Genomic DNA, 21,118 nt, shown 5'->3' with positions numbered 1-21,118 from the left:
GCAGGAGGCAACCATTCGCTGCATGAATGGTTTTTAGACATATTTAGAGCTCTGATTTGTAGTACTTGTGTCTTGTTTTTGTTTTTAAGGTGCATTTCCATTATCTGCTGTCCTCCAAATATCAGAGGTTGGTGCATAGCACTCCCTCCAGTCAGCTGCATTACAATTTATCACTGAATGCATGTTGGCTGCATTTAAAGGTTTTCAAATCCAGTTTGGACGCACCTTCTCATTTAATGTTTTTTCTTTATTTTTACTACTTTCTACACTGTAGCTACAAACTGAAGACATCAGAGCAAGATAAATGGAGCACAGAAACAATCAATAAATAACTCTAAATGTGTCTCATAGTTTATATTCTCCAGAGTAGCCACGCTTTGCTTTGTTGACAGTGCTGCAAACCCTCGGCCTTCTCTCAATGAGCTTCATGACGTATTCACCTGGAATGGTTTCACGTCACAGCTGTGCCTGTCAGGCTTCATTTGTGGAGCTTCTTGCCTTCTTAATGGGGTTGGGACCATCAGTTGTGTTGTGCAGCAGTCAGGTTGGTGCACAGCTGACAGTCCTACTTGAGAACTGTTAGAATTCATATTATTGCAAGAGCCAATCTGCGAAGTAAAGAGAAACGAAACTATAAGAACTGAGGGTCAGTTCTTAAAGTAATGATGGAGTAAAACGTTGCTAAAATGTTGAACGTGTCCACAAGTGCAGCTGCAAAAACCATCAAGCACTGCGACGAAGTTGACTGCCAAAATTTGAGATCTTTGGTTCCACTCGCCGTGTCTTTGTGTGACACAGAAAAGGTGAACAGATGGTCTCTACATGCATGTTTCCCACTGTGGAGCATGGAGGAGGAGGTGTGGTGGTGTGGTGGTGCTTTGCTGGTGACACTGTTGGGGATTTATTCAAAGTTGAAGGCACACTGAACCAGCATGGCTACCACAGCATCCTGCAGCGACATGCCATCCCATCAGGTTCGTGTTTAGTTGGACCATCATTTATTTTTCAACAGGACAATGACCCCAAACACACCTCCAGGCTGTGTGAGGCAAAAGTGCAACAAGTGCTCAGCACCTCTGTGAACTCCTCCAAGACTGCTGCAAAACCCTTTCAGGTGACGACCTCATGAAGCTCATTGAGGGAATGCCAAGAGTGTGAAAGCAGTAATCAAAGCAAAGGGTGGCTGTTTGAAAAAATCTAAAAAATAAAACGTGTTTTGAGACATTTCACACTTTTTTTGTTTACATAATTCACATGTGTTCATTCATAGTTTTGATGCCTTCAGTGAGAATCTACAATGTAAACAGGCTTTAAAAACATAGAAAACCCATTAAATGAGGTGTGTCCAAACTTCTATCTTTCATTTAATGAAATAAATTTCTTGATCTCTGTTTTATTCATTATTGAATGAGGACGTCCTGAAAACAGGAGAACGGTAAGTGACACACAAACAAGCTGACACAGGCAAATCAAGCTGAACGTATTTTACTTTTCAACAAGAGAAGCATGCTCGGGCTTTTATTGTCCCATAACACATTACGGTTAAATGAATAGGAGCACGTCTACATCTGATTTGCCGACTGATTTTTCTCTGTGAACAATTGAGTCACAACTCATAAGGTTTGGTTATGAGTAAAGCCAAAGGGTTGTGTTCTCTTCCTTTTTTGTTGTGTCGGGAGTTCAGCGTTTCATGTGACAGATCAAAGGATGAGTTCATGTTCAAGATATTCAGTCAAGTGCCCGAGGTCTGAGTTTGTGTCAGTGAAACATCAGGGTTGCTGTGCTGAGGCCTTAGACTGATGTTTGGTTGCACAGTTGGGGGTCCTTTCCTTTGAAGCTCCTGCATGGATCTGTTGATTGATTGTTGTTGTGGGACTAATAAAGGTATATCAAATCAAATCCTGCACCTAATGTCACTGTGCTTCACTGTGTGAGTTCTTTTCCATCATACCTGTGATGTAGCCGTGGTGAGCTCTCATGGTGAAGCAAGGATGTGACAAAAATGACAGCGCGGGCACTTCTGCAGATGCAAGCTTGCTGAGGTCTTTTTAATTTTCACTTGTCTTGAGTTTGTCATATTAATAGAAACGTGTGCCGTCAGGCTCTCTCTCCATCCAGCTTCTCTAATTTATTCATCTGTTCTACTGTGCATGTTCTTTCTTTCACTCTGGCTTCATGTCTGTCATTATGTCCTGTGTCTGAGGGAAAATACCAGCTTATTCTAAAGAAAATGAACTAAGTGGAAACGGTTTTCTGAATGAAAATGAACATCATCACATTTTATGTCAATCAGTGTCTTAAGATGAGTGCAAGATTTTTGCTCCATATCACAGAGCTCAAGTGTTGTGTTATCTCTGCTCTCTTCCTAGAAGGCTTTCTCTGAATGTGACACGTCATCAAATCTGGACTGGAACAGCACATTAACTGCTGCTGTACATTGTAGAATAGCACAAAAGTTTGCAAGTTAACACAAATTTTATTTGCAAAAGTATTCCAGAAACAAATCTACTCCTGTGCCCACTCTGGGGCTTTGCTTTGAAGCCAAGCAGTCATGTTTCTTTTTCTTTTTTTAGAACAGGACGACGTGTCCAAGCAGCAACGGTTTCAATATCTCTCCCTGGAAACGATGATGAAACCATGGAATGGACTGATGCTTGCCTTAAACAAAAGACTTTACCCTAAATTTGACACAATTGATGAAAATGGCAGGAATGCATGTCAGGAGGGGTTTTGCTGGTAAATAGCACCCAGAAATAAAAGCTTAATTCTAGCAGAATTGGAGGAGCTGGAGTTCGGAGCGTATTTCATCTCATATTTGAGTGAAGACAGATTTTTCCAAAGCCAATATGTTATTGTCTGGCGAGCGTCCTCCAAATGGCACATTCAACACTTGAAGCATCGTTGAAAGCCTTTTTTGAGGAGGAATATTGGCTTTTATCAGAAGACAACTTTTTGCATTCAGAGCGGAGGTGTCAGACTCATTGTAGTTAATACGCCACATGCTGCCCACATCGATCTAAAACGAGCCAGAGCAGTGAAAGAGCTGCGTGAAAACACCACTCCAAAGTTTTCACTGTGTTTACCGTAAAGAAATACATTTTTGAAATGTTCTCCTGGGCCAAGATTGTAAAATATATATATATATTTTTGAAAAGCTTTTGGATCACTGCCTGGTCTTAATTTCATTGTGTGACTTGTTTTCATTTTGGGATGCTCGTACGGGAGAAAAGATCGTCTAAGATCGTCCCGCGGTGCCCCGGGCCATGGACCGGTCTGTGAGAGTTGAAGCTCGGGTGTGAAATTTATGGTTTTCTGGGTTTTTGTCATTAACTCGGTTTCACTGGGCCTTTACCGTGCTGTAGTTGTGTGTCTTATGTTGAAAGAAATATTTACCTGTTACCATAGCGACCAGAGAGCATTAAGGGGAGGAGGACGCTGCTAATAAAGTTACACAATTAAACTGAATTCGCGATTGTTATTATATTTACAAAATACCACAGTTTTTGTCTTGGTCGTGTCATTTTATTTTGTTGTATTCATCCGGGACACATTAAAGGCCGGTCCGTGAAAATACTGTTGGACATTATACCGGTCGGTTGTGGACCCCTGATAAACCACCTGGGTTTTGGAGTTTCAGTTAGTATGAAGTGAAGCTGCAGTGCTGCCGCGGTCTCTGAGAAACCTTTGGTAACAAGCTTAATGTGGGGGTGTTATTTTAGTAATTCTAGGTTTTGGGTGGAAGCACGAATAAGTGCAACCCAGCATGGATCCACATGTTTGTGTTTTGCTTTTCTTTCCTTCAGTGTAAGCAGAACCGTCTCAGCACAGCAGAGAGGCATTTAAACTAAAGTTTAAAAATGTCCTTCAAGTTATTTATTATTTTTCAGATACAAACTACAGAGAAGCAAAAATGGTTTATGCAATAAATCGAGTGCTTCTCTACAGTGACCCAGAGAGGTCAACACACTTAATGAAAGACCAGAAAGTAGAAAAATGCTGCAAAAGCTCAAAACATGACAGATGTGTTTTTATAAGGTGACAGAAGTGACGAGTTAACAGTAACCAGCAAATGGCAAACTGTTATCGACAGTAGTGATTTGTAAAGTGTGGGCCACCTGGTGGGCAGTGACGGTACTGCAGGTGGGCTTCAGAACAGAAATACAGCTTAAAGGTATGTACAGTTACATATTTCTATAAATGATTTTATTTATATAAAAAGTGAATTAAAACGTGTAATAGCAGGTGGTTAGTCTGTGATATTACTCATTAGTCTGACATAAATTTACTGTTGATTTTAAAGTTTGTGCCCCAGTAGCAGCTGGGTCACACATTGGACTGAAACCTTTGACTATGACTGGGTAGAAATTCCTAGTTTCTAGCCAACAAGTGGTAACAGCTCTCTTTACTTTAGGAATGGCTGATTGTAAATAATGCAGTCAAAATACACATTACCTTGCATCTTTTTCTCCCTGTCCAGGGTCTACCCCGAGCCCTGCTCCCAGGACGTGTCTAGAACAACTCACTTAGGAGGTGCTCAGGAGATGTCGTATTCAGATCCTCAAGCCACCTCAACTGGCTCCGCTCATTGTGGAGCATTCTTCTAATTGCTGGTGTTTTCTTGAGTTGCAGTGCATTTGACCTCTTGGGGCCACCGTACAGAAGCTAGAAGCGAAAGCAGTCTGTGGCTGTTCTAATGTGAAATAGGGAAAGATTAGAAAATCTATAAATACTGGTAACCACATGTTCATCTAAATTTGAGAGCACTGAAAACCTGAGCAGGATAACTGGCGAGGAAAAAACAACCACGCTGTGCTTCTGTATTTCTGTATTACCTCCAGCCAGTTCTGCAGGGTGTGCGCACACGGGTGCTCTCAAGATTAAAATTAAGATGATAATATACAGTGTGATGTTTTAACCACGAGTACTAAAGTTTCTGTCCCATTAAAACAGTGTAATTATAAAAACACTAACACACGCTAATGATGTACTTTCAGAACTTCAGAGAAATTTCTGCTGCCCCAAGGCAATAATCCATCATTTTAACTGAATAAATGTAACATCTGCGCAGCCTGATTCAATTATTTTTCAAGAGCAAACTGTCCGACAGCACTAATGTGACATCTAGGTCTGCCCTCAATGTCATTTCCTCTTTAAAAACGTGTCCTTACCTGTGGTGACTGTAATCCATCCTTTTAAAGCACGTTTTCAGTTTCTTTGGTGCATCAGAAATTTTTCTTGGATGCTTTGAGGTTTCAATTATTTTACAGCTGTGTTAACTACCAAAATGTCTTCAACTTCTTCTTCTCTGGTGCCTTTTCTGTTAATCAGTGTAATAAAGTTGACACACTTGGTAATGAAGTATGCTGTTTTACACAAGTCACCAGAGATCAAATCTCCTGCCAACAAATTCCAGTCCCATATCCCAAAAGTCTGATCCCATGTAAAATGTACATTAAAGACAATGATTTGCAAATCTCATAAACCCGGATTTTATTCAAGATAGAACAAAGAAAAAGTATAAAATGTGTAAACATTTCACTGTTTCCTGAAGAATATTTGCTCCTTTTGATATTTGGGAAAACGGTAATAAAAAGAAACAGTTTTAGGAACATTTTGCACCTAATCAGCTTAAATGGCATCAAGTCAGAAACCCTACTGGGAATAGAAAAAGAACATCTTAGAGAGCATCACCCATCTGCAAAAAGAACTGCATCTATAAACTGTGGAACAATTTCAATATGATGTTAAATAATGTTAAAATTGCAAAGACTGAATATCTCATCATCAGCAGTGTGAGAGTTGATCAGAAAATCAGTCCTGGATGCCCGTGAATCCTGGACATCAGCTCATCATGGGCTCAGGAAATGTTTGCAAATGCAGGTTAAAGCTGAGTCATACAAAGAAGCAGCCATGTGTGAACATGATGCAGAAACACCGCTGTCTTCTCTGGGGCAAAGCTCATTTCAAATTCATAAATGACCTGGACTCTTCATAGCAGAAGGGTCCAGGTGCTGAACTGGCCTGAACAGACCTTTCACCAACCAACAACATTCGGCTCATCATAAAACCAAAAAGCCACAATCGTCTATCAGACAAGAACAGGACACATTCCTCCTCCAAAGGTCCAGCAGCTGCTCTCCTCAGTCCCCAGATGTTCGCCAACTGTTTTTAAGCCGTTTCTGTCACCAAATTTTCAAAATACTGAAATACTGATTTCTTTTTTTTTTTTTTTTTTTTTTTTTTTTAACTTAAGTAAATGTGTTTTTTTAATTTTTATTTTTTGCAGAAAAAGCTGGCAATATCTTTTTGTGATCTTTTTACATTTTTTCAAAGAAAAACTGCAAGTACACCCCTTTGGACAAAACATGATGACTTAACAGTAGGAGAATCACTAAAGATGCAACTTGAAACATTGCTTTTTTTTTTTGGCCTGTCCCGTTTGGCTCTTTTGCCATCAGAATTGTTGTCTAAAGGCAAAGAAAGATGCCCAACGGATTTACTTTACCAAACTGACCATCCCAGCCTTGCCGTAATGGTCCATTTGATTCACCTTTTATTGTTTATTTTATTTTCACTTACTGAATACGGGACAGACTTGACTGGGGGAAAGAAGGGGAGAAAGAAAGAGGGAAAGAGAAACGGCTGAGAAGAGGGACGGGGGAGAAGGGCAAAAACCAAAAACCAACAGAATGAGCAGAGGAAAAAAAAATGCATATATCAATCACCTGGATCACCTGCTGAGAAAGAAAAAAGAAAGCAAGCAGAAGAGAACAAGAGTAATAGAATAAACAACATCACAATGATATATGGGAATATGACAGTAAATACTAAATGTTAAACATTATTGTGCAGCACATAAGATCAACAGAACACAGTGTGCTTTGAGGTAGGAGCCAAAAAGGGTGTAGTTTGTGGGTGTGATCACCCGTGTGTACACCTGTGAGCATGGACGCGCTTGTTTTTTGTTTTTTAAAAGGTTCCTTCATGTAATAATCTGCTAGAGGGTGTGGGGGGGCCACAGCCCCGTCCTCCAGGGCGTGAAGCAGGTGTGGAGGAGATCAAAACTCCAGACATCCAGAGGCCCCCAGAACACAAGAGACCAAGGAAGACCAACAGAGGGGCAGCTGCGCCACTGTCCCGGAAAGAGCTGAGGAGAGTCCCAGATGAGGGCTCACTCAGCAGCCGCGGAGCAGAAGCCAGGGGGAGTTGCAGTGACGCGCCCGTGAGCTCCGCCGGCAGCCAGCTGCGCCTGAGTGACCGAGCCCCAGGCCGAGAGGCCGGGGGCACCCCACCTCCGAAGTGGCCCGAGCGAGCCCCAGGCTCCAGGCCCCGATAAGCGGCCGCCAAGGAGTGAGCCGGTGTGTACCTGGACGCCCATCCCCGGACACAAAGAACCACCAACGCACCGACGTCTGAGGGGGTCCGCCACTGGCAGGGGAAGTGGTGGTAGGGGGAGATAGACCTCCAAACCTTGGAGGGCCTGAGATGTCCCCAGAGAGGTGGCGCCTGACACCCAACCTGACATATAGACACAGACATACAGGCACACACAGATACAAACATCCATTCCCACCCTCATGCTCTCATATACACTTACTCCACACTCAACCAACGTGGAGACAGACATAAAGAGACGCTGTACACACGATCACACTCCCCAAGCGTACTCTACAAACCGGGTCTAGGTGCCCTTGCCCCTGGAGGGGGGAACTGCACCCAGACCCAGGTGGTGTTTCCCTTTTCCCTGCGGTGGGGGGAGGCAGACCGCCCCGACTCCGCAGCAGCAGGGAGGCCCCACACTCCAGACCGCAGTCGGACGGCCAATCAGACAAGAACAGGACACATTCCTCCTCCAAAGGTCCAGCAGCTGCTCTCCTCAGTCCCCAGATGTTTGCCAACTGTTTTTAAGCCGTTTCTGTCACCAAATTTTCAAAATACTGAAATACTGATTTCTTTTTTAAGTTATACATAGTGTCCAAACTTTTTTGGAAGTAGGGTTGTGAATAAAATAAAATGAATGAAAGCTGTGATTTGTTTGTTCTGGTTTTGAAAACTTCTGGAAATACATTATATTATTGGGAGCAGCGGATCTGTGGTTCGGCCCTCAGACTGACAGCTACGTTTAATGTTGAGAAACACTCGGGATTCCCAAAGGATGAATCCTACTAACTGTTGCCTCCTGTATGTTTCCTCTAGTCCTGCTGTGAGGTTGGCACATCAGGGTGAATTTCAGATCCAATGGCGTGGCTTCCTTTGATCAATAGTTATGTAAATCAGTGGCGATATATATATCCTGAAGCTGTAAACATATTTCATAATGAGTCTCTCGGTTTATTCTGTTTATCTCATTTGCTTTTTGTCCTACTTAATTACAGAGCTATAAAATTTAATTCTTCTTCAGCTCGTTGACGTGTTTTGCAGCCACACACTTAATGCTGCGAAATGATGAAATGCATCCAAATAAGAAGTAAACTGTGGACTGAGGAGGATGACTCATGTTTGGATGATGCTCAATACTTTTCCATGTTGACACTGACCTAAAATAGCAGCCTCAGAGTTTATCAGAGCATCAGGGTTGTAGACGTTGTGTTTTTGTTGGTCCTCTCTCCCTCGTCCTCGGGGCCCCATCTGGGTTCACTGGACGAGGTGAATATCTGCGCAGCGAGGCAGGCTTAAATTTAGTGATAACATTCCCCCCACTGTCACAGATATAAGCGGCATAAACAGGACAAAGGCTTGTGTCAGGCTCAAGAGTTGTTGTGGTGACAAAGTGGGGGTTTCATGGATCTGGAGCAAAGATGTTACTTAACTGTACAATAATCTCTCCACATAAGTCCCACATCACGCAGACGGACTTCATCAGACTAAAAATGTAAACTTTGCATCCCAGAGGTCATGACACATTTCTCAGTGGTCCCAGAGTCCCGGGCCTGTTGTTTTATTGGTGTTGGCAACTCCTAAAACACAGTTGCTACATAGCGTCACAGGATGGTGCCTCCTTTGCTTTTGTTGTGATGAGTAAGAGGGGAGATTTTACACATCTACATGTTCTCCCATCTGACCAACAGGGAGTAAAAGAAGAATAGATGTGAAGAGAAGGGGTCCAAACACAGAACCTTGTGGCACACCATGATTTCCTGGGGCAGGAGTGGATCAGGAGCCTCCCACTGGTGACAAGAGAGACGGGACTGAAACTAGGAGAATACAGTACCAGTGAAGCCAAGACAGTTGGATAGATGTGACAGAAGGATGGTGAGAGAAAGGTTGATAAAGGCTCCAAAGGTCCAGGAGGATGGGGATGCTGATGTGGCCAGAGTCAGCAGGAATGAGAAGCTTTTAGTTATTTTGCTAAAGTCTGAGCACTGCAGTGTGTATGGAAGCCATACTGGAAGGGTTCATAGAGCCCTTATTGGTAACAGAAAGACAGACAGGAGAGATGGAAACTGAGGATGCTGTGAAGCCCAAAATGTCCAAACTAATTTCATCTGAATTTAACCTGTCAATAAACTAATTGTTGACTGCAGTTAGGTTATAATTGAGCCTTCATATTGTGAGTGACAGAGCAGAGCAAATGAAGAGCTGAGGAGGAAGATTAAGGAAGCTAAGCAGACAACAAAACAACAGCTGAATCATAATGAAGGAAACTTCCTGTAAACATTTCCTCTCCAGTAGGTGTGTGTGGCAAAAACAGCATAAAGGACTGAAAAAAAAAAATTGAAGATCAGTGTAATAAAATGTTTTTTTTTTTAATTTAAAAAAAGGATTTTCAGTCTTAAAAGTGTCTAGTCCCATAGATTTGTCACCCTATAACTAGTCCTACAACCTTTCGTTGCAACGAACAGTGGGCCACTTCCTCCAAACATAAAAACATGTTTTCATGTTTGGAGGAAGTGGCCCACTGTGTGGTGAGAGTATTGTAAAGTTGTGTGACGTCATTTACAGCCCATTAATTTTTGTTCTTTCTATCACGGTTGGGTTTGATTTTATTGTGATTTTGCACCTATAATCACTACATTGTAATTTCCTGAATTAATTAATATAAATATAGTAGAAAGACGTCCTGCTGCAGCAGGCTTGATTTTCAGTGCTTTTGTACAAAATACTTTAAAAGTTCAGTTCAGTCCTTTTATTGAAACAGCTCGGTTGTTCAGGTCAAAGACATCAATATAACAATTCCACATACAGACAAAGGGCGAACCTGCACTATTGTCAGAAGGTAGTTCCTTTGTGCTTCAAGCCACTGTATAAAAACTGCACACTTAGTTATGTCACTACTGTAAATGGAGAATCAAACCGAGGCTCAAATGCACATTTCTAAAAGAAACGTGCAAACTGAAGCTCGTCCTGCAAATCATTCAGGTCCTAAACCTTGCACTCTGTTGTTGTTTGTCCTTTGTAGTTACAGAACATTGAACCTTGAAATAGCTGTGCTGTAAGAACAACCATGAATTTATTGTTAAATCGGTCACAAAATGTTCCTCTTCTTGAATGCTTCCCTGTCAGTGTTGGTCTGTGTTCACACAACAGTGAAATATCCTGACGTCAGCAGGCAAACACATACTGATTAAGATGTGACAGATCACTCGTGCACTGCGATTAATCACCCGGTTTCCTCCGGTGAAGGGACACAACGTCTTAATAATACAGTTTATGTTTATAGAGCTTATACTCATCCTCTCTGCGGGTATACCTTGTTTTTGTTACTCCCAACCTGCCACACAATGAGCTTCCAATTTTAACACATTAAAGAGAATGAGCTGTTTTTTTATGAGGCTGTGTCAGTTCTCATCATGAAAGTAAAAATGATGAGCGTCGACACTGGACAACAAAGCTTCAGCGTCTGCAAAGTTCAATCAGTGCAAAAATGCTTTAAACCTGCATTCTTTCTCATGGCCAGCAGGAGGCAGCGACTCTGGTTGCAGGAATAAGTCCGATTGTTTAGAAGTCTATAGGGAAAAAAAACCCTTTAAAGTGTGCCCTCGATCATCACGTTTTTCATGTGTTTATGGTCTCTGATCACTAGCTTTAAAGGCCTTTCACACACAGGATCTGTGTGAATATGTTTAGTGTTAAAAATTCAGTTGAACCGCAGACGTTCGGATGAATTTGCAGCATTTATTTTTTCTGACTAAGGTTGATGCTTTTTTTGTTTTGTTTTGTCGAATGCAAATAAGCAAATCTGACCAATCAGACCGCTGCATTTGTCCACAAATGTGCTTGTAGCTCAAAATGCACACCAGTACTGCATGTACAAAAGTAAAATAATATTATTTTACCCCAGACACACAGCTAGAAGGACTGTGTTATTCGTGTGGGTGGATCCTGCTCTCGCTCCCCAACTCAAGTGTCACCTCTCTTCTCCTGTGGAGCCTGTGCTCATGTTCAGCCACTGAAATCTGCTCGGTTACAACCTGTACTCTGTGCTAAAAGACACCCATCACACCAGTAACACTGCTAAAGGTCCACATGCCACTCCAGGATTAAAATGAGCCTTTTACAATTTTTTTAGTTAGTTAGTTAGTAGGTTAGTTATTTAGGGTTTTTTTAACTGAGGAACACTACATGATCATTTAGCAACATCTAAATCACGAGGCGACTCTAACGGGCGCCATAACTTACTGAATGAGATCCATGTTGTATTCAACATGACTTGAAAGGAGTGACTGACACCATATGCCATGAAGAAGATGTTTAGTGAGGTCATAGAGCTGAGAGCCATCATTTGCACAAACGTCTGCATAACTGGACTTCTTTTTGCAGCCAGAGGAGTCGCCCCCTGCTGGCCATAAAGAAGAATGCAAGGTTCATGCCCTTGCCTTCACTGTCAGGACATGGCAGCTGCCTCCTCCTTTTTGTTGTATACATCCTATGCAGTGATGGGAATAACGGCGTTACTTTTTTCAGTAACGAGTAATCTAATTACTATTTCTATCGTTACAACGCCGTTACCATTACTAACAAGAAAATGCGGTCGCATTACTATTTTTCAACAAACAGACGTTTGAAGCTGTCTTCAGGTTACCGCATCTTATATCAGCTGCGCGGAGGTTGCTGTCTATGTAAGTAACATGGCACCGCGGTAAAGTGAGCCGTCATTTGTGAGCCGCGGTCAAGCCAGCCGCCTCCTAGCCGCCGCATAAATGTCCTTGCGCTTTTACACCAGTCTTTACGGTAGCGCCTTTAACAGATTCCTCAACTACTCAGGATGATTTTTAATGAATTTTCGAAATTTACATAATTGTAGTGTATTGGCTGTATTGAATTGTATATAAATGTCCTTTAATTTCTGAGGAATTTTACAGTGAATCTGGATGAAACTTGGCACACAGGTACAGTAGGTGTCCCAGAGAAGGACACAAAGTTATAATTTGTGTGCGCGCGTGTGCGTGTGACTGTTCGCGCGCGCGCACGTGTGCGCGAGTCTAGGCTTTCAATCAGGATATAAAGCGAAAAGGCGCTACCGTGAAGACTGGTGTAAAAGCGCAAGGACATTTATGCGGCGGATAGGAGGCGGCTTTGGGGATAGGAGCCACTTTTTTGAAGAAGTAACTAGCAACTATAATTAATTACTTTTTCAAAGTAACTTGCCCAACACTGATCCGATGGACAATCTACTCATTCTCTAGGGAATTCACTAACGGTGAATACATGAGGCGTGCTGGCCCCTCAACAAATCAGAAACAAAATTCAAAGATATGTGAAGAAAACTCTCTGAGTTGATGGTATGCTGCTGCTCTTTCCAGGTATTTCCAGTATGAAAATACCTGTAGTGTGTGAAGTGTGAAGGAAATGAACTAATAAATTCTAACTCTGATGTAGTGCCAGTCCCAGTAGATACTGAGATTTCAAACTGTGACCTGTTGGTTTCTGTTTGATCTGCACAGTTTTTGCGGTCACACCATGACCAGGTTTGTGATAAAGTTACTGTTACATCCATGTCTGCTGCACTTTCTAGAAATGTCCTCTTTCATCTGAAAGACGGCTCATGTCAAGCTATGATTTAAGTCTATTCAGCTCATTTAATGGACTTTTTCTTGTCTCTTTCACTTGGCAGCAAACTACCACAATTGCTCACACAGCAATTTAACATAAATTATAGTCTTCAGCTACAAGTCTTGTCAGAATAAGTCTAGCTGTATTTTTTACCTATTTTCCCTTCAACCTGCTTCCAGCTGAATGCAGCTTCATCCTCACCGGTGCTTTTTATCTCTACCACAGCTCTTTATAGCCCCCTAGTGGAAACAGTGAGCAGTTACCTTTTTATAACCTCTGACACAGTATCAAAGTTGACGTGAAATCATGCTTTTCATGTAATTCTGTAATTATCTCTGCATGTCTGCTAATGAACCGGAAGTCCCTGATTACATGGGAGAGCAGGAATCACACATTGCTGATTAGTGCTTTGTTTTGATGGTGTTTCTAAATGCTGATGAGGTGGATAAGCTGCAGCGCCTCTTACACTCTGTGTAGAATAATTAGCTGACATCTGAGAGCACTGTTGGCCTTTTGTTACAGAGCCAACGGGAGCTTTGAAGCTGCTCTGAAAATGACCTGCAGGTATTTTAAACTGTAGCTGAAGTGACAGAATAGAAGAGCCCTCTATTGTCATCGTACATGAACAATGACATTATGTTGTTTATGGTCAGAAGACAGTTTTGGAAGAAGACAGAGATTGATAACAACTAATGGTTAGATGCAGAGTGGTGTGTAAACACATGGTGAGCAAAAAGGTGAGTGAAGAAGCATCTCTTCTTCTGCATCTTCCTGTGCTGTTTGGGTCTTTTTACACTTTTCAGTCTTGTTCTCTTGTCACACATACTGTTTTGAACTTTGATAACTAAGAAAAACTGTACCACCAAGTGCAGTATTTACAGTATTATGAAACTTTTAAATTAAATAGCCAACAACTACTACTGAGCCTTCAAAAGCACACACACACACACACACACACACACACACACACACTGCTCTTTTATTGAAACATCTGTACTATAGTCTTTAATAGCGTTCAGCTGACAGTAGAGGGAGTTACATAATCAGTAATGGTGAGTAAAATCAAAAACCTGTGCAAAGAGGACCCTTCCAGCACCATCATATATATATATTTTTTACAGACTATTATTTTAAGGTGTTTTCTAGTGAGTGCTTCAGGTCTGCCAGCTTCTTGGTGCATTGCATTATGGGGGATATAGTCCATGAGCACATGTCTAACTGATGAATGTCCTTGAACTTTTTATGTGTCTTAAAGAGATTAAAGGAGATTTTTTAACTAATGTTCAAAAGGCAAAAATGCAAAATCATTAACTGTCCATCACTCAGCAACCATTCACCTCAGACTTTTTTTATCCAGAGTAAAAGTGGTTTCTGATGATTGTTCTGAAGGAAGGTTTAAAGAGCAGTGACTCAGTTATTCAGGTTTCACTTGTTTGTTAAATCACAAACTAGTGACTTAAATTTACTTTAACATAAATAATCCTCAAATAGTTTCAGTTCATAAATGTGACATTAAATGTAATTATGCTGGCTTTTCAATATGGAACACTTTAATTATCCCCAACATCAGACTGACGAGCACTCGAGTGCTGTTTGATAATTCTCTTTATTTCCAATATACATTTCATTTGAAAAATATAAATTCTAAAATAAACAATTTCACCTATTCTAAAGTCACAAAATGTTAATAATAATAAAAAAAAATTGCATCAGTATTCCGAACACTAGGATTAACAGAAGATTTTCACGTCGTGTTGTAGGTTTTTGTCCGACACACTTACACAGAATCACACTTTAAACTAACCACTCCCCACAGAAGATGTCCCGGGCGCTGACTCACATTCGTTTCCACTCGCCGCTGCTGACAGCTGTAAATACTGAGGTGGAATATTAAGTATGTCGTGACTCTTATCTACGTCTTTGAAATCTCTACTGTGGCGATCCGTACAGAGGCCCGGAGGTTTCAAATTAAAATGAAAAAAGTGAGAAAGTGCTTCAGTGCACCCATTAGAGATTCAGTGGGGAGATGGTGTCGATCGCTGTACTGGAGTTAAAAGATAACCGTGGGTTATTTTTAACCTTTCAATGTGGGTCATGCCAACTTTGAGCTCCATCTTCACCACAGAGACAAAACAAAAACAGAAAACAGCATGTAAAAGCTTTTTGTGTCTATTGTTCAGATCAAACTGCAAGAGTGTGTCGTTCAACATTTAAAGCGGCTCTTTTGTGCTGTTGTTGTTGTTTTTCTTTGCTTATGAGAGTCATCCAGTCACTTTCTTCAGATGTGGAGAACTGAGGCTAAAACTACTTGTTTCAAACAGTAATGACTACTGTAAGATAAATATGGATTATTTATCTTACCATGCAAAGGTAATCTGTAATCTCCAGGAATAAGTATGTTAAAGATGCACAGGGTCTACATCCACCTGTATGTCCTGCTATCTGATGGAGTTATTATTATAATTCCCACCAGTTATTTTGATGGGAAATTATATAACAAAGCTGCTAAAGTAAAATGCATGTCAGGTGAAAGTGGGTGTACAGCAACTCTTTTTACTTAATTACCTGTACCAGGAGCAGAGCACTTTGCTTTCAGTTGTTTCAGTGAGATACTTACTGCAGTTTGGGGGAAATTGTAAAATGTTTTTGCACTGAAGAAAAGAACATTTTTCTTTGTATATACCAAGAAACCTACAGCTGATGCATAATGGGTCAGCTGCAATTTTGTTTTTTCAAACAACCTTTGGAGCTTGTATTTCTCTAAATACAACTTCTGTTTCCTGCCTGATTACTACAACAGAAGGGAAGAGTTCAAAGTTAGCGCGACCCACACAGCAGCCACATTCATGTAATATAAGTTCACATAAACCTGAATTATCCTTTATAACTGGCCAAAAACAGACGAGCAGTCAGAGAGATGCACGCGGTCATTCTGTGGGAAACCGTCTGAAGTAAAAACATTGGAGCAAATATGGAGTTTGTGCATCTTCTGCCTCACTGACATGATGTTTTAACAACTGTTTAAAGGATGTGTGTGGGTTAAACATAACACTCACATGCCCTGTGCACACTCTACAAGCTCAGCAAGTTTATTATGGGGGCCAAAATTAAAATGCTTTGCCTGATAATTAGAAATTTGAGTTAAAGTGAAGAAAACTGAGTCAAACACTGACCAGCAATCAGAGATTCAAAGACATGTTTGACAGCTGACGTGCGCACGGGTCTTTGTGTGGATTTGAAGAAGATAGGATTGCATAACACCGACCAATAAGTCTCTGAATGTAAGCACAGATGGCATGTGACCGTTGTATTACAGCCCAAACACATCCTTATGAAAAACGTCTTCACATCATCAGATAATTCCAAAAACAGCTGAGAAAAACAAAGAAAACCTGCCGTGAACCGAACTGAGCTCGCATGGATTTGATTCCCGTCTCCTCTTTTTCACATTGTTACTTTAAGAATCAATCTCTTATAAGCCACTTAGGTAAAGTACTTTGTGCAGCAAAAGTAATTATTATGATATGCATTTCTAGTTAGAGTTTAAGTTTGGCGGAGGAAAATCGGATGATTATGTCGCTGGATTGTTTTCTACTCGAACAGAAAAAAAATAAGAAATGTTACAAACACACACACAATAAAATCTTTTTTTTTAAAGCAAAACAAAAGAAGAAAATGATTTAAATTAAACGAGTAACAAAAGCAAAAGAGTAAAAGATTCAGAAAACTAGAAACTGAAGCAAGTAAAACTGCATCACAAAGTGAGAATAAAAATATTTTCCTCATCTGCACATACAAATGTGCATTGTTAATCTGCTATTAATTTACTTAAATATCTACTGTATTTCCTTCACAAGCTATGATCATAGAGTGAATCTGTGTGAATCATTTCTACAAGAGGACAGAGAGAAAATATCAAAACCCCATCAAAAGTCAACACATTGCAATCATTCATGATAAGCACTGAATCTAAAACAAGAGGTAGAGCTATAAAAACATGATTTTCCTGCTACAGGAAAATGTTATTAGAATAATTCGGTTTATATAAAAACTCAGACAGATGATATTTGTATATGTTTATATAAAAAGAGCAGGTCCATGCGTGGTCAGAGTGAGCTGCAGCCTCGGTCGGTGATGCGTAGGAGGAGTTGTATAGAAGAATATTCAGGGGTTACCTTTGTAAGCAAAGACTAGCTGTGGAGCTGTGAGAGAAACGTGGTGAGGAAAGACCATATAGCGTGCAGCGTAATGCTTCTTCTAAAGCGTGCCGCTCTTCACAACAAAGTCTTGAAGTCATGAAGGAGATCGGAGTTAAAAGAATCACCGAAGGTCAGTAAAAAGAAAAGTTGTGCTGCAGGTTGGTGGAGATCTACAGAGATGTTTCGGATCCTCTGCTCTTCCAGTAGAAAGTGTTATCATCGTCTGGGTCCATGTCTATTCTAATCTGAGGCACAGACTTCAGCGGACTCATCTCAGGACTGAAACACAAAAATAAAATATTTTAAGTACATGTGTGCAGACGTAGTGCGTCGACTATATCATCTAGGTGTTCGGGGTCGATTAGATGAAGCTTCAGCAGACTCGCCTGCTGCATCACTTTTCACTTCAGTTTTTAGGGTGTCTTTAAATTCAGCTCTTTCTTTTCTTTGAAACAACGCAGCATCCTTCTGTTCCTAACACATCATCCTGTCCTTATCAGTATTCAGTAGATATCCAGGAGGATTTCAAAGTTTTCCTGTAATTTTTTGGGAGCAGAGTAAATATGACAAAGATCTGATAGATGCCCACCAAAAAAATCATGCTCACATCTCAAAGGTTGTACCCGGTGATTATTTGGCATTGTTGCTTATCTTGGTTACTAGTTTATGTTTAGCTGACTTAACATCTCACCTCTAGGTCACTTTATTGTGGTATTTCACTAATACCTCAGTATAGATCTGATGTTTCCTGAGGTCGTCTGAGCTCAAAACAATTTGCCTTCAGTCTTAGTGGGACAGGATTACTTTAACAGCAGGGTCAGCGTAACGTCATTCCTACAATAGATACCCAGGAACGATGCCAGTGATAATAATGAGCATGTAACTATTAAAATGCCTAAAATGTTTTAAAGTAAAATGACATCAAAAAGCACCCAGCTAATTAACCCTAAAAGAAAACAACATGTGACTGAAGAGCACTGCGGCTGTGGCTGCGGACCAATTATGTCACTGGTTGTGGTTTGTTGACATCGCAGATGTCCTGTAATCGCAGCTGCTTTTCACACATTGTGGTAACAGTGCTGATGGAAGAGGATTAGTGGGACGACTGTGGGGCAGATGGGGTGATGGGAAGGCAGCTTGACCCTGCATGTGCTCACAATGCGCAGATCCTGGTCATTGTGAGAAGTTGCGGACATGATGGAAAAACATAATCTCTCTTAAGCAGCATAATCTTTGCTATAAATATTTGCACACCAGCAGTTCCTGTCATGCCTTTTTAAGACCGATTGTCTCCTTAAAGCTCTTATCAGTGGAACACAGTGTGCATTTATCATGCAGTATAGACTTACAACATCCACACAGCAGATTGATCTGTGTTCCTAAATACACAAAAACACTACAAAATGGCCTAAGATGCAGCTTTAGATACTAATCTCTTACAAGTCACAGGCAAATTTAAGACGAACCATTTTAGCTGTTATTCAGCTGGTTGCTTTTGATAATCCTGCAGGTTATGTTCCTGCAGACGTTCAATGAAGTTCAACATAGTCAGACTTTGTTAGCATTAGCTGGCTCGATAAAACCTTAAATCCCAGTCAGAGATGATGGATGTCACAAAGGTGGTTATCAACTTTGTCTGCATGAGAGAAACTGTCGTGAACTGGCTGTGAAAGGACGCAAATGCAGATAACATATAACACAGCGTTATTAAGTAAATGGAAATACAAAACAACAGTGGGAAATGATAAGAACTAAACACATGTGGAGGCAAACAGAATGACACACAACCATGAGGGAGAACGCGACACTGGACAGAGGGAAACACGGGGCTTAAATACACAATAGGATGATGAGGGAACAGGAAACACATGGGGAACACAGCGGAGACAAATTAGACACGAGGAAGCAAAACGAAACACACTGAACATGGAACGCAAGACTTTCACAATAAAACAGGAAACGAACGCAAGACTGACACTGGAGTGGAGAAAAGGCAGATGAGAGGGAGCGAGGGAACACGAGGGAACACGAGGGAACACGAGGGGAACATGGATAAACATGGTAGACAGGGGAACATGCAACGAAACATAAGGAGCGAAACAAGACACAAGGACTCACAAACGGATATAAACAGAGACACAGAGGGCAAAGACACAGAGAGCTAAACAGGGAATATAGGAAACTCAAAACAGCACTAGGACTACTAATGAACCAGAACATAAACCATACTACAAAATATTAACTAACTCAAAATGCTGGGTTAAAAGGACCCAGAACCACGACACAGACGTTGCAGACATTTTGTAAATGTTTCGATTTGATCGTAACAAGCACGAGTGAAAAAGTAACTCAGGCTCATATATTTTACCACTCGTTGTGGTGGTGCTGCACATTACAGCTCTCAATCTTTAACTTGTTTAAACATTTGATGTTATTCAGTGTGTGACGAACGCGGCCGTGACTCTGGCAGACGAGCTGAACACTTTCTATGCTCGCTTCGAGGCTGCAGCTAAGGTCTCCAACAATGCTAGTGTTAGCGGCGCTAACGGCTGCAGACAGGAAGATACTGCCAGCACCGGAAACGTGCTCGTCATCTCCGAGCATGAAGTAAGGAGAGCCTTCAAGAGAGTGAACACCAGGAAAGCAGCAGGACCAGACGGCATCCCAGGTCGTATCCTCAGAGACTGCGCATACCAGCTAGCTCCTGTGTTCACTGAGATATTCAACATCTCTTTATCTCAGTCGGTGATCCCCACATGCTTCAAAGAGTCCATCATTGTTCCTGTCCCGAAGAAACCCCACCCTGCTTCTCTCAATGACTATCGCCCTGTAGCCCTCACCTCAGTAGTGATGAAGTGCTTTGAACGCCTGGTCAGAGACTTCATCATTTCTTCACTACCAGACACACTGGACCCACTACAGTTCGCTTACCGTCCAAATCGTTCCACAGACGATGCCATCTCTCATCTCCTCCACACATCACTCACTCACTTGGACACTAGAAGGGGGAATTATGTTAAAATGCTCTTCATAGACTACAGCTCTGCATTTAACACCATAATTCCCTCCACACTCACCACCAAGCTGGAGCATCTGGGACTCAGCTCATCTATGTGTCAGTGGATCTCCAACTTCCTAACTGGCAGACCACAGGCAGTAAGGATGGGCGGACATGTCTCAGCCTCCACCACTCTCAGCACTGGAGCCCCCCAGGGGTGTGTTCTGAGCCCCCTGCTGTACATCTTTGTACACATATGACTGTGTGGCCACTACCAGCTCCACCACCATCATCAAGTTTGCTGACGACACCGTCGTGGTGGCCTGATCTCTGATAACAACGAGACGGCCTACCTGAAGGAGATTAGGAATCTGGAGAACTGGTGCCAGAGGAACAACCTCCTTCTAAACGTCAGTAAGACAAAGGAGCTGATAGTGGACTTCAGCACTAAGCAGGAGAGGAACTACCAGACCCCCGTCATCAACGAGTGCCCAGTGGAGAGAGTGGACAGCTTCAAATACCTCGGAGTTCACATCACGCAGGACCTGTCATGGTCCTGTCACATCAACACCGTGGTGAAAAAGGCCCGACAGCGTCTCTACCACCTCAGACGCTTGAGAGACTTCCAACTGCCCTCCAAGGTGCTCAGGAACTTTTACTCCTGCACCATAGAGAGCATCCTGGCGGGAAACATCTTAACCTGGTTCGGAAACAGCACCATGCAGGACAGACGAGCTCTACAGAGGGTTGTGCGGTCAGCTGAGCGCACCATCCGCTCCGAGCTCCCTGACCTGCACTCAATCTACAGCAGGCGGTGCTGGACCAAGGCCAGGAAGATGGTGAAGGACCTCAGCCATCCCAACAACAGACTGTTCTCTCTGCTGAGGTCAGGAAAGCGATTCCGCTCCCTGAAGACCAACACAGAGAG

The 21,118-nt window shown here is 41.8% G+C and overlaps 1 protein-coding gene across 8 annotated transcripts in view; it reads right to left on the bottom strand.

The window, feature by feature from the left end:
- Positions 1–14,580: 14,580 nt before the first annotated feature.
- The window catches only part of slc4a4a (solute carrier family 4 member 4a), a 64,798-nt gene continuing 58,260 nt past the window's right edge, over positions 14,581–21,118 (bottom strand). For all 8 annotated transcript variants that reach the window (XM_012920356.5, XM_004555639.6, XM_076891206.1 and 5 more), the window contains one exon: positions 14,581–17,471. In XM_012920356.5, coding sequence (XP_012775810.1) covers positions 17,363–17,471 — 109 coding nt within the window. In that variant the 3' untranslated portion in view covers positions 14,581–17,362. The remainder of the gene's footprint in view (positions 17,472–21,118) is intronic.

The sequence above is a fragment of the Maylandia zebra genome, linkage group LG12, assembly GCF_041146795.1.
Source record: "Maylandia zebra isolate NMK-2024a linkage group LG12, Mzebra_GT3a, whole genome shotgun sequence".
In the NCBI taxonomy this organism is placed as follows: domain Eukaryota; kingdom Metazoa; phylum Chordata; class Actinopteri; order Cichliformes; family Cichlidae; genus Maylandia; species Maylandia zebra.
The sequence above is the reverse complement of the archived record's forward strand: the minus strand, read 5'-3'. Positions and strand labels throughout refer to the sequence as shown.